The 15,259-nt window shown below is 36.0% G+C and overlaps 1 protein-coding gene across 1 annotated transcript; it reads left to right on the top strand.

Annotated features, from left to right (window-relative positions):
• The first annotated feature begins 1,487 nt into the window (after window positions 1-1,487).
• On the top strand, window positions 1,488-14,814 carry LOC118827511 (sialic acid-binding Ig-like lectin 15). The gene is made up of 5 exons (XM_036598901.1): window positions 1,488-1,555; window positions 1,696-2,064; window positions 10,743-11,123; window positions 14,542-14,608; window positions 14,718-14,814. The coding sequence occupies exons 1-5, from the start codon at window positions 1,510-1,512 to the stop codon at window positions 14,764-14,766; spliced, it is 912 nt and encodes a 303-aa protein (XP_036454794.1). The 5' UTR covers window positions 1,488-1,509; the 3' UTR covers window positions 14,767-14,814.
• The last annotated feature ends 445 nt before the right edge of the window (window positions 14,815-15,259 follow it).

The following is a 15,259-nucleotide window of genomic DNA, read 5'->3' as shown; positions in this document are numbered from 1 at the left end:
GATAAAGTGTTCACACCTGTCAAAACGGACTGACCTAAAGAAGTTGTTCACCAGACAAGGTACTCCATTAAGTTTCACATGAACCTCTGACTTTATCTATTTACCCAAAAACACCTATTACTAACCTACCAATGGCCCTATCTCTTCCTTACACTTGCTTATCTCACCAGTCGTAAGAGTTTTTTGTTTACAATTATAAATACATTTTTGTTCCCATTTTTTAACTGTAAAGTCAGTAAAGTGTGTAAATCTGAAGTGGATATGCACATTAATACATATATTAGATAACAAACAAAATGTCTGAATACTTGTTTCCCTCATAGTAGGTGCTCTTTGTAATTCTGCAGTTACAGATTGTAATGCATTTGTTTCTGTTCATAAGTTCCAAAGAAACAAATGGATTACATGCACAGTTTTCAGCCAAGTATCAGCAATCTATTCTGTTGAAATTCAAAGAGGTAAACCAATCATAAAGGAGCTGATATCAAGTAAGGTTGATTGTTACTGCTTTGTTTGTGATACACAATCAGCGTCTTGATTTTCTCTTTTTCTGTTTTCATGGTGGCAAATGTGAGAGTAACAGAGGACTTACATCCCTGCAAAACGTCTGACCAATCAACAAACACCCGCATGTATAACTTGGTCCACTTAAGCTGTTTTGTGAAACCAACCGAACCGTTGTGTGAAAACAAACTGCTATCTGAGGCTGAAATGTTTTTTCTTAGATATCTCTGATCCTACATTGTGATATTTTGTTTATAATGGAAGAATGAGCTCTTTGTAATTATAGACATTAGACTTCTATAAAAATACACAATGAAAAGAGATAGAAAGGAGGAATGGCAGTTTTTCAAAGATTTTTTATTTGTATTAATTTATTTTTGTTTTTTACAGCAAAGAAGCATCCCCTTGTATCCCTCCCTTCAGATCATACCTAATAAAGAGAATAGTGAGCGTATACGAACTGCAGGTTTTAGACTATATTTTGTCGAGCAGAACTAATAGTCAGGATTATGTTGTATTCTAGGTTAACCAAGATGGTGTTTTAGCTAAGTCCATGGATAACCAAGTTCACAAACTGGTGTTTTAGCTAAATTAATAGTTATACAAGTTAACAAACTCTTTCTGTGATGGTCCCTTAAAGACTGAAGTTCTGTTTTCCAGTCTGTCTTCAGCAGGTCCAGGCTTTCATTTCATACTCCGTTCAGCCGGTTTGCCCTTACTAGGATGCTGTTGTGCAGTCTGTTACACAAATGTGTGGCTCATTGTCAAAAGAGTAAAGATCATGTGTGCAAAGTATGATTTCTAGTTAGAAGTAAGTAGCAATTCATTTTCTAGAGTATACTCTTTTATATTTCAGTTTGATGTTGCAACACTAATACGCTTCGCTTGACCCACCAGGGGAGAAACAGGAAGCCCTGTGTGTGCCTATCAGTGGTCTGATCTGACATCTGCTTTCCACAGTCTTTGTGCAGGTTCATTGCGATGAAGACGCTTCATCACTCCAAGATGATGTTTACATGTGTTCTGTTTTTCATCATTTATTGTTTGGTTGGTAAGTTATTTAGCAGTGTTATCAGTAAGTGCTAGAAAAGTACTAGTAGAATTCCTCATAAAGAGTATTTATTCAAGCGCAATAGCAGATTTGCAGACAGCATAAACGTCTCCATTCACATTTGTTTCTCTCTTTTTTAGGTGTCGATGGTGCAATAGAAATGGATAACCCAGCTTCCGTCACCGGCAGCTTGAGGAAAAATGTCACAATTCCTTGCAATTTTAAGGTTACTCCAGATCAACCAATTAATAGTGCAAATGTCATTTGGTGGAAGGACCAGGCTTACAGTGGCCCTCTCCTCTATCGATGTGGAAGGAACGCTGACTTGTCTGGGAACTGCACAGAATCAATTGGCCGCTATTCTTTTGGGGGTATTCTTACAGAACGAAACATAGCACTGCGGATAAGTAATGTCATACATAGTGATGTTGGAGTGTACTTCTGTCGCATCGAACTGGAAGAAAAAGAGAACTGGTTTACATCAAATGGAATTATGCTGAAAGTGAAAGGTGAGGTGATTTTTTTTTTTTAAAGATGCTGCCGTGCATCTTCCCCAGTACACGACTCTCAGGCTTCAAATGGTTACTTTATTTAAAATGTATTGCAATACAGATTACTGATAACCTGTTATAGACAAATGTAATATATTATGTAATCCAATGTATTACTATAATTATACTATAAATACGTAATGCAATCTGATTACTTTCCATTACTTTTAGATTACTTGTCTTTTCAAAGTCAAAAATTCCAGTGATTTCTGCATAATTCAGTGGTTGAGATGTGAAAACATTGATTCAGAGTGGTTTGATGTGGAATACTTTAATTGTAGAGGAACTTAAAAACTCAGATATCTTTACAGTGGTGGTGATGGGAACCAGGAGTCATGTCTACAACACAAATATAGCCATTTTACTTACTATCCAAAACCACCAGTGAACCTACTCCTGAGTTTTTCTGTGTAATGTTGATGATGGTAAAGTAGTGATAAATCTGGGATAAGTAACTTTTCTTCAGACACTATTTTGCCTTACAATGACCTGCATTTACCTCTCCACCATGAATGGATTTTGAAAACTGTATCTCAAAGCTGTCGTAAAAAACAGTCTCTCCAGCATCAGGCAGCGTATTCATAACATTTTGATGCATTAACTTTCTGTGATGTAGCTTTTAAAGACATCAAATTCTTCAGACATCTGGTTCCTATCACCTCCACTGGGAACCTTTCTGATTTGGAAAGTCATTTCACATCAAACCAGGCTGAATGATTTGATACAAACAGTCACTGATCTCACATTTAACTTAGTGGAGAATTTAGTGGAGCAATATATAGAAATATGTCAAGCATAAAGATGACAACTTTGTACAGGGAAAGCTGTGCAAGTTCAGACCTGCATACTCATGAAAAAGTGAGAAAGGCGACAAGTTTGGCAACGAAGTGAACTGAGAGGCCATGAAACTTTGATGTCTACACCCAGCTAGTGCTGTAAATGTTCTATAAGGAGTTGTGCAGCTAATGGTTGAATGTACATGGTATTTTATTAGACTAATAAACAATGTGAGAGAAGAAGCCATTATTTCATGACCTACACTGCTAGAAATAAAGGTACTGTGCAGGTACATTTTTTGTTCATCAAGGTACAACAGTGGTTTAAATTGTGTACCCTCAATAAGTTTTTCCAGGTGAAAAATACATATTTGGACCTTTTCATAAGCTAACGTTTTAAAACATAACAATAAAATAAAAAGCCTTGAGACGAGACAGGATGTGTGGAGTCAATATTACTTAAAAAAAATTTAAATTCAGTGGATTATTGTACAATTATGTTCCCTACTAAAGTTACTGAGCTGTACCCTTGAAGGTACCACCCTAGTGACAAGAGGGGTACTGCCCCAGTGACACTTTATTACCTTTTGTTCTAAGAGTGTATATGGTGCACTGCTTAGGAAGTGGGGAGACATTTGAGATTCAGCCCAAGAGATGCCATTTGTTGACGGTCCTTCAGATCTCAGCGGCAGTCCACCGAAATCGGCATGTCCGACCAGTTTTAAAAGGCATTGATTTCACACAAAACTAAGTGACCAATAGACCATTAGAACTATTGAGATTAAAACCGGATGGTTTTGATTTCTAATGGGAATTGGCTTCATAGTTACCATTCGTGACCACTAATTCCTGTAGGACACCTTTAGATCCCTTTAGGAAACCATCAAATGCATCTGGAATCATTCCCAGAGCACCAGCTAAACCATTAGACTCCTTGTAACATCAACCCATTAGGAAAACACAAAACAAGAGAAACTTTTAATGACAAATCTGTAAGCATAGCAGAAAACAGTTACTTTTTTGTATGCTGTTTAAGTAACGCATTACATTTATTCCATTACCATGCCACCCTGACTACAATACAACCAATAAACGTACAGTGTGAAACATAACAGTAAAAACACACTTTCTGGCCGTACTCCAGTAGGTTTTTCAAGCATTTTTCTTAAGGTAATAGATGCTTGCTTGATTTAAGGCGATATATTTGCATCTGCCTAAGACACACCTCAGTTCAGGTGTGAACACAGTTGTATGATTTTTCCTATTTTAAAACACCCAAATTAACTCATATCTAATGTAAGAACTAACTGATGAAGTGTAGGCTAACAGGTCCACCGCCTAGTCAAATTCTGATACATTTTGGTTCTTTGATTCTTGATAAATAATATACACCAATCAGCCATAACATTAAACCACCTCCTTGTTTCTACACTCATTGTTCATTTTATCAGCTCGAGATGCACTTTGTAGCTCTACACTTACAGACTGTATACTTTGTTAGCCCCCTTTCACCCTGTTCTCCAATGGTCAGGACCCCTAATGGACCAACGCAGGGCAGGTCTTATTTGGGCGGTGGATCATTCTCAGCTCTGCAGTGACACTGACACGGTGGTGGTGTGTTAGTGTGTGTTGTGCTGGTCTGAGTGGATCAGACACAGCAGTGCTGCTGGAGTCTTCAAACATTGTGTTCACATCTACAAGGTGGTAGGAGTGTCTAATGGAGTGGACAGTGAGTGGACACTGTTTAAAAACTCCAGCAGCACTGCTGTGTCTAATCCGCTCGTATCAACATCTTGTGGGATATTTTAGAATGTGCAATGTTTACACAAAGGATACCAAACAACCAGCCTGTAAGACAGATCTATACAGCCCATAACAATTCAGCCCACAAATATATATATTTAAATTTTTTTCTGCTGCTAAATATTTACAAACCCAATTCAAGAAAAGTTGGGACAGTGTGTGAAACGTCAATAAAAACATAAAGCAGTGGAAACATTGATTAGTAGATGCTGTTTGACCTGTTTTGAAAACGGTACAAAAACACAATATTTTGTGGTTCAGCTTATGAACTTTTTTGTTTTTTTGTAAATGCTTATTGTAAATTTTAAGCCTGCGACACATTCCAAAAACATGGGGACAGGAGCACCATTGTGTTACATCACCTTTCCTTTTAACAGTGTTTTGGAGAATGAAGACAAAAAACTCATCTAGTTTTGAAAGCGGAATTGTTTTTCATTCTTCCGTTATCCAAGTCTTCAGCGGCACAACCATACAGGGCCTTTGCTGTTGTGTTTCGTGCACACATTTTCAATGAGAGACAATTCTGGACTGCAAAAAGGCCAGTCTAGTATCCACACCTCTGATTAAGCAGCCATGCTGTTGTAATATGTGCAGAATGTAACGTGGTGTTGTGATGTTGAAATAAGCACGGACATCCTTGAAAAAGACTTTTGTGTAGACGGCAGCAAAATTTGATTGAAAATGTGTTGTGAATTCAAAGATGTGCAGGTTACTCACTAATACCCCCACTGACAGATGCTGGCTTTTGAACTTTATGCTGATAACAATTTGGATGGTCCTTTTTCTCTATTGCCCAGAGAACATGACGTCCATTATTTCCATAAATAATCGGAAAGGTTGACTCAGAAGACGACAGTTCATGTTTCCACTGTGCATCAGTCCATTTCAGATGAACTTGAGTTCAGAGAAGTCGGCAGCATTTCCTCTATGTATAGTACAGTCTTAACTTTTATTTGTGGATGCAATGACAGACAGTGTTTATTGAAAATAGCTTGTGAAAGTATTTCCAGGCCCATGTAGTGACATCTGTCACAGAAGCACGGTAGATTTTAAAGCAGTGCCATCCGAGGAATGAAAGATCACAGGCATTCAGTTGTGTTTTTTGGCCTTTATGCATGGAGATTTCTCTGGATTGCCTGAATCTTTTGATGTTATAATGCACTGTAGAGGGTGAAATACCTAAATTCTTTGCTGTCCTTGACTGAGGAACATTATTTTTAAACTGTTGCATTTTTTACTGATGCATTTTTGGCGAGCCTCGACCCATCTTTCCTCATAAAGCACTAGACCTTGCCAGATTTTACATCTACACATGATCACCTGTTTAAAATGTTTTTTAAATGTTTCTTGCTTGAATTGCTCCTGTCCCCACTAATTCGGAATGTGTTGCATGCATCAGTGTCAAAATGAATGTATGTTTACAACAATGAAGCTGTTTTATCTTATCAAATTCATTGTTACAACAATGAAGTTGATAAGATAAAACATTACATATTGTCTTTTTTAATCTTTTCATTCAAATATGGGTCAAAGTAGATTTATGAATCATTGCTTTCTGTTTTATTTGCGTTTCACAAACTGTCCCTACTGTATGGAATTGGGTCAGTACATCTGAGGTTTATATTTACTTCGCCTACCAGACACTGTGGCTGGTCACCTAACGTAAGTTATATGAAATCAGCTCTAAAGCCAGGCCTACACTACACAACTTTTAAAATCCTTACATACTTCAGAAACAGACAGTAGCCTAGAAACATCATTATATGCCATTATATCAAAAACATGACAAGCAAGTCCTCAGTGAATGGGATGAACGGAGCTAAACAGCTAAAACTGAAAACATTTCTGACCATTATGTCCTAGTCATATTAAGCACAATCCACTGTGTCATATCATTCAAAAGAGTTTTTAAGAAAGAAAAATGCGTTCTGATTTCTGAATCACATTGACTTTAATTCTGGAAAGTAGACAGATGTAAGCAAAGAAAGCTTAGCAGTATCTTTCCATTTTTCACGGCGAATAAGTTTGGGGTAGTAGGGCTCTCTCTCTCGCTCTCTCTCTCTCTCTCTCTCTCTCTCTCTCTCTCTATGTGTGTGTGTGTGTGTGTGTATATATATATATATATATATATATATATATATATATATATATATATATATATATATATATATATATAGGTTGTCTGATTTACATTTAAAAGCTACAACTCATTCTTTTCTCCTTAGTTTTAAATATAAAACTAATATAATGAAATAATAAAAAATCAAAATAAAAGAATTGAGTAGTGTACATCTGAAGAAACACATCTTTTGAAATATCATTTTGCACTTGCCTTTGTGCTGAATGGGTTTAAGGAAGCAGTAGCGCACAAGTGGAATCGCCTACCGAAATGCGTTCAAAAATATCACTCAAATGCCACATCCCCATTGCACCACTTCACCCACATCAGCACAGATGATCAACACCAAAATAGCAACTGGGCCTGACCTTGCAAAAATGCATGTGTGTCCAGCAAAAATAGCAATACACTGATGTTATATTTAGACTGCACTCAGACATACATGAAATAAAGGCATATAACCTCCTAAAGCTACACTTCTTTGTAATCACAAATCCCAACAGAATTCCCAGCTTATGCAAGATCGACTTTCCCAAGATTGCTGACATAAACACGGTCTAAATAGGGACGTACACAGTGATCAGTAAAAATACTCCCTTTGCTGCAGTAGTAGTGAGTGCGTAATGCTAGTGTCTTGTCCACCTAAAACCTATGCCCAAAGAAAAGAACATAAACAGTGTATCAGTTGACGATGGAACGCTGTAGTACAGCTAAAGGCACGTTATTGAAAAACATTTTTGTTATGTGTGTAATACATTCCATATAACATGTTCCATATGCAGACTTTTTAGTTTTAAACAGATAAATTGAACATTTTGTTGTATCGGAATTGCACAGCGTGAGAACAGTGCAATATGGACAGTTTATCCAGACTAAATGCTCTACAAAAGCATTATTTGATGAAAAAACATATTAAAGCAGATTTTAAGCTTCATTTCGGAGAGTTGATTATTTTATGATAGCATGTTATATATATATATATATATATATATAACAATATTTTTTTTTTGTTTTTTTTATTTTTTTTTATTTAGTTCCATGCTCTAGCTAGCTGGCTGTCATTGTCACTGCATCTGGCACAATCTTGCGAGGTTTTATTCAATGCTTTAGATGATGATGATGAGGGTCAGTTTCAGACAGAATTTTTGTTGTACTCGGGTCAGTTTCAGACTCAAAACATGATGATGTGGTTCACATCAGGTCAGGGTTGGGTAAAAAATTCTCTGTCTGTATTTGGGTCCAGACCAAGGCTCTAGGCCCAGCCTGTCCTACTAAACATAGGTGCATTGAACTTAGTTGAACTGGCAGAAGCAGTGCTCCCTATTAAGTCCTTTAGAACATCGACTGGATTTTAATCAGCTTTGTACACTTGAGATAATCCAGTATTTATTGATTTGGCCACAGATATGGAGGACCAGATTTGCCAAATTGAAAAATAAATAAAATTAAAAAATAAATGGCTCAGTAAATTAATCAATAAATAAAAAAACGAATTATTATTATTATAAAACTAACTATTGCTTACTGTGATTGTAATTATACACATATATCCTTTTTCTGCAGTTATATATTTCTCAATTTATTTATTTCTGTATTATTTATTTTGTTTTATTAGTGCCATTTTTTATATTTTTTCCATATCTATATTTTTAACAATTGTTCGCTTTATTCTTTGATTCATGTATTCATTTATTTATTTTTTTTTCATTAATTCATTTATTTATTTCTTCGTTCATATCATAATGAAGGGGCGTGTTTTTCACGTTCAGGCTTAGCAATCAAGACCAGGAGGAGAAGAGCTGATTAAACTGTTCTTTCACCAACTCCATAAAGAACTGCACGGAGAGAAAACCTGCCGATAAATAACTCTCGAGGGCTTCCACAGGCTGTATGTGAGAAGGGTGTCCAAATGTCTGAGTGATCTGAAATTTGCAGAAAAAGATGCTGAACCACCTCCTCCAAAGTTCTGAACACTACTGGTCGACCTCTGTATCAGCAAATTTTCTATAATTTCTATATAAATATAGAAATAAGTAGTTATGGAAATAAATTTATAAAATAAATTAATAGAAAAACAGAAAAAATGTTAATAAAGAAACATAAATAACAAAATTACAACATTAACTAATTACAAAAATTAGTGAGAAGGGAAAATTACTAAATAGACATATAAATAAATGCAGACATATTTATATAATTTTTTTATAATATAAAATAATATATATATATATATATATATATATATATATATATATATATATATATTTTTTTTTTTAGATTTATCATCATTATTCTTTGCAATTCTACTTCAAATATTAATTTACTAAGTCATTTATTTTTAATTTTATTCATTTTTCATTTTGGGTAATCTGGTCCTCCATAACAGAGGTTACAAGTAAAAGTCCTTTCCCACATGAAGTCTTCACAGATGCTTTTCAGATGGATGGGACTAAAAACATTGAAAATACTCTTGGTATAATTAGATTAGTGCACCTACTCATAAATTAATCTCACCCAAATACAAACCCAATTCCAAAAAACTCAGGACAGTATGTGAAATGTTTATGAAAAGAAAAAGCACTGATTGGTAAATTATGTTGGACCAGTATTGAGTGAAAACAGTGCAAAAATATAATATTTATTACTTATGACTTACCATACAGTTATGATAGTTGTTAATTATTTAGTAATTTACATTACTTAACCTTTTCTTCAGCATATGAACTTCATTGTAAATATATGCGAATACAAATACAAGAAGAATTAGATATACTGTACGTGTTGATGTTACATAACCTATTCCAAAACACAGACTGGCAGGGATGCCTACAGAGCACCGGTAGTAGCCTGTTAATGAAGTGATGTTCTTTTTTATTTGAGGGACCCATTTCATAGGGGAAGATTTGAACCACTGCCCCCAGGCACTCGAAAAGAAGGTGTATGAGTGAAAATTAGCAATGGGATTGGGCCTACGACTGAGGAGTTTACATGCACACTCTACTCAACAATCTGATGAAAATCTCCGTTTACATGCACACTACAAGTAATCAGATCCAAATTTACACGCATGGGTAGAACACCACTTAGTGTAAATGTTACCATGACAACGAGCATCACGTGAGTCCAGTCAGAGTGTGTCGAGCAGCAGTGTGTTACCTGAGTGTTCAGCTGGCGCGCTTGTGTTTTTAATTGTGCTTTAAAATGATGTGCTTGTGTTTTAAATTATGTCAGACTCAGGAAAATGTACGACACGTGCTTATTAAAGAAGGTGTGAAAGGAAGATGTCATGTCCTGCAACATTCTGAGATCATCTACCCATCCTGCTAACTATTTTTAAGTCTTAAAGTTTGAAACACTTCATCTCCTCTACAGACCTGTTTCTGGGCCCCGCCATGTTGAACGATATAAACTTATACTATGACGCAAATCTACATGTGCAAATCGTACTTAAACTTTTCAGTTGGGAATGTAATTAGATACAGATGTTTACATGCCTATTATTCTTCTGTTTAACAGAATATTTACAGGATTACCCATCTAATGCAGTTGAATAGAAACTGTATTCTGAATGGCCTCAATCTGAATAGTCTATGGAGGTTTATATAAGGATGTATTCTATTCCGATTGAGCTGTTACTCAGATTATTAATGGATGGTCAGGCTGCATGTAAACAAACTATTGTATTTTGCATACATTTTCAAGGGGGGTTTGGTCTGGACTGCAGGAAGGCCAGTTTACTCTCTGACTAGTCTTAAATTGCCCCTGTCCCAACTTTCTCAGAATTTCAGAATGAATGCATATTCACAATTGTTTTTCTTTTGTAATTAATGAATCGAAAAATTATGAACAGAACATTTATAAATCACTATTTTCTGGTTTTATTTGCATTTCTGTTTTTTTAAATACATAACTCATAAAAATCTGTCCATCTCACACAGAGCCCAGGGAATTGCAGCGTATTTATATTCAGACCACTGTGACGGGGGAGCACTGGGTTACGTGTGAAGTTTCTGGAGAGCCTCTACCAACTGTAAAATGGACCCAGCCAGAAAACATCAAGACCTCCCAGTTATTTTTCCAGACTGGCTTCCTGGCGTCATATTCTCTTCCTGTGTCCCCCAATACCAACTACACCTGCCAGATAGATGGAGAGAATGGGCCAGAAGCACAGTCAATATACAACAGTCACCAGGAATCTACTCATTCTACGTGTGTGTGTCAAGATGACATGTATCTAGCCATGCTTGGAGGGCTGGGGGCCGTACTGGGAATTGTTCTTATTGTCAACCTCTTTGTCTTGGCACACTGCTGCAGGAGAGGTGAGGAACTAGACACATATCATTTGATCCTCTCACAGTCAGTGAATTATGAAAATGTTCAAATACAGCTCAGTTATTATAGGGAAGAAGCTCTTTTTCACTGGAACAGTCTTAAAAGTTCCAAAAGGTTTTTTGGGGCACAGCCACAGAGGAACCCTTACACCTCTTACAGAGGTGCCACTGTAGTCTTTAGAGTGAAACATTCTGTTAACAATGTTCCTTAAAGGTGGGTGAAAGTTCTGAAAAACTACAAGTAGTTTTGGGTAGATACTACACTGTCAGAAATAAAGGTATGAAATTGCCACTGGGGCAGTACCCCTCTTGTCACTGGGGGGGTACCCACAAGGGTACATCTCAGTACCTTTAGTCAGGGAGCATAATTGTACCATAATATACTGATATTATATTTCCTAAGTTGTATTGACTCCACACACCCCGTCTCGTCTCCAGGCTTTTTATTTTATTTTTCTGTTTTAAAATATTAAGTTATGAAAACGAACAAATTTGTACTTTTTTCATCTGTAAAAAACTTATTTAAGGTACAACATTTGACTTTAACACCACTGTCGTACCTTTGAGGATACATTTATATTGTTTGTACCTTCATGCATCAAAAATGTACCTGCACAGAACCTTTATTTCTAACAGTGCAGTAAGCAGGCTGTTTAGAATTGTTTTTGTTGTTGTTATTGTTTTCCTTACTAGCTAGCTAATGCAGAATGGAAAACATTAATAAATCTGCTTCTAAGATTAGTTTTTTCAGTTCATAAAACCACACAAACCTCTAAAGTTGACAAATCAAGTTAATATGAATTGAATTGAAGATTTATTGATCAAATCTGATCAAATCTGAGGCACTGAATCATTTTCATCTTGAGCCATTAGCTACACTAATCTTTTTTTAATGTACCGTCCCTAGTAGCATCAGAAGCTAGTGTTAGCTTAGGTCTGATATCCACAAAGTTAAAGCAAGTGCAGTTCAGTGACTGGTGCTGGAGTAATAAAAACACAGAAATCCCAGCTGTTCTGTGGTGTGTTGAGCTCAGCTCTACTTTGCTTTCCTTAGCACTGTTCAGCATTTCCCAATAGCTGATTAACTTGGGGTTTAACATTGAATGAGTGATGACTTTGCTGGTTTATTTTCTGATTATTAATCAAAAAATCTGATTATTAAGAAAAAAAAGTACAGCAACCTTGGTGAAAGGGAAGTGGAGAGGTTTGGGAACCGGGATGCAAGGAGGAGTTTACAATTTGCATAATCATGCATATTCATAAACCTTTTGCATTATTATTACGAGTTAGAGAGTTAGGGTTGAGGGATGCCATATTCAACATTGATTTTTTCTGGTTTAAATTCGAAATTTGGAGGTACTTTAAACTACCATTGCCTGTTGCTGAGCAAGTGCTTTTATATTTGCTATGTCATCCCTGCAAAAGTAGCCCTTTAATTACATTTAAAGTGGCAGTTCAAGACTTGTTGATGCCTGCAAACACCCTGAAAATATTTATTCAAGCTTGTTATAGAAAGTCTCATTTCAGCCTGATAGCACATGTTTTTGTTTCGAGGTTTAGATGTGCAACAGGGAGTTTTTGGCAATTATCAAGGGAACAGAAAAAGAAATAAAAAGCACTATGCACATGCAGAAATTACACAAAAAGTGATATGAAACCACTTGTTTTTACGTGAACACAATATATTCCATCAGCATAAGTTTGTGTTTTAGTTTATTTACTTTTGACAATAATAGCATTTGTATAATATTGTTTTCATGTGAAAATAATATACACAAATGAATCAGTTCACTGATTTTGCTTCTTTTTTGTTGTCTTCGCCTTCTCTTTCTGCCTCTTCTGCTTCTTCCTCTTGATTTTTCTTCGATTTCTTCTGTTTTCTTCTTTCTTCTGCTTCTTCTTCTTCAGCTTTTTCTTCTTATTCGTCTTCTTCTACTTCTTCGTCTTCTTCTGCTCTGTCTTCTGTTTTAAATGATGGTGTATTAATTTACTTTGCCATCTTTCCATTAGTACTCTTATTTTTTTCTTCTTCTTTCATCTTCTTCTGATTTTGCTTCCTCTTTTTCTACTTCATCTTCTTTTATCTTTTATCTTCTTCTTCTCCTTATGCTGCTTCTGCCTCTGCTTCTTGTTCTTCTTGTTCTTGTTCTTCTTCTTATATGTCAACTTGTTTACCACTTGTAGCTTCTCAAAACCCTTACCTCCTAGATATGAGCCCATTTTGTTTTTAGATAGCCTTATTACAGTGAAGGTGCCACAAGTTCAACAGTGCATAATAAAACTATTATATAGAAGTTTATTATTTCATATTTCACATACAATTATTATTTTACATTTATTCCATCTACTATTGCTGGTAAACACCTGAACTGAAATTCAGTTAACAGGCATAACATTATGACCACCTCCTTGTTTCTATGCTCATTGTCCATTTTATCAGCTCCACTTACTGTATAGGAGCACTTTGTAGTTCTACAATTACAGACTGTAGTCCATCTGTTTCTCTGCACACTTTGTTAGCCCCCTTTTACCTTGTTCTTCCATGGACCCTCACAGAGCAGGTACTATTTGGGTGGTGGATCATTCTCAGTAGTGCAGTAACACTGATGTGGTGGTGGTGTGTTAGTGTGTGTTGCGCTGGTCTGAGTGGATCAGACACAACAGTGTCACTGCTGGACTGAGAATAGTCCACCATCCAAAAATATCCAGCCAACAGCGTCCTCTGACCACTGATTAAAGACTAGAGGATGACCAACACAAACTGCGTAGCAGCAGATAAGCTATCGTCTCTGACTTTACATCTACAAGGTGGACTGACAAGGTAGGAGTGTCTAAGTGAGTGGACAGTGAGTGTTTAAAAACTCCAGCAGCACTGCTGTGTCTGATCCACTCATACCAGCACAGCACACACTAACACACCACCACCACGTCAGTGTCACTGCAGTGCCACCCAAATAGTACCTGCTCTGTGAGGGTCCATGGGGGTCCTGACCACTGAACAACAAGGTAAAAGGGGGCTAAGAAAGTATGCAGAGAAACAGATGGACTACAGTCTGTAATTGTAGAACTACAAAGTGCACCTATACAGTAAGTGGAGCTGATAAAATAGACAATGAGCATAGAAACAATATATATATACATATATATATATATATATATATATATATATATATATATATATATATATATATATATATATATATATTTAGCAAATAAAAGGCTTTTTGGTCTTGTGTTCCTGGCTCCATTACTCATCATTTAGTTCATATCTAACATCTACAGATTATACAGCTTGAGTTCATGAGAGAGACACAGCAAATTCATAATGTTGACATTTTCAGGTCAGTTTCATGTCCTATAAAGGTAATTAACTCAGATGCATTTTCTTTTCATGTTACTTTTGCAGCTGCTGCCACCAACAGCTCTGAAAACGCTGACAACATCTACCATAACTTTCCTCGTATAACTGACTTGTAAGTTTCATTCCTTTTTTCTTTATAAATGAAATTAGATAAACATTCCTCTGTAAGCACGAAAGCTTAAAGTGACTTATGTGTTGGTCTCTTTCTCTTTTTTCAACAGAGATGGAATCTATATGAATGCCCGCAAAACTACTCCCACTTCAAAATAATCTACTAATGTTAGTAACCGCCTTGTGAGTGAAAGGTTTATAGGCTGGCAAATTCTGCAGAAAACGTTTATTTTCTCACGGAAAAGTCTTCTTTTAGACAAAGAATCAATCTTCTTTTTCTCTTATTTGTATTTAATACCATTTCATAAGCACAATCTGTTCTTATTTTGAAATTGCTTTAATTTTTATATTTTCTTTTTCCTTCTGTTTTTAATATTTACATTTACAGAATGATCTTTAATGCAAAGTACACGCTTTGCAGTTTGTTCACTGTCAGAAAAAACAGAATGCAAATGGCAATCACTGAGAAAGTCAGATTCTCTAATAATATAAAACATTTTGCACAATTTGGGTTATTTCATTAAATGAAACTGACCTGAACCCTCTGTAGATACTCATGTAATCATGTGGTGCTCCAAAGCCAAAATGTCAAAGCCTGCATTAACTTGATCATGGTACCTGAGCTAGCAATAGTTATATCTCGCTGTATGAC

Source organism: Colossoma macropomum, unplaced genomic scaffold, assembly GCF_904425465.1.
Source record: "Colossoma macropomum unplaced genomic scaffold, Colossoma_macropomum, whole genome shotgun sequence".
In the NCBI taxonomy this organism is placed as follows: domain Eukaryota; kingdom Metazoa; phylum Chordata; class Actinopteri; order Characiformes; family Serrasalmidae; genus Colossoma; species Colossoma macropomum.
This window is presented reverse-complemented; position numbering and strand designations above follow the sequence as displayed.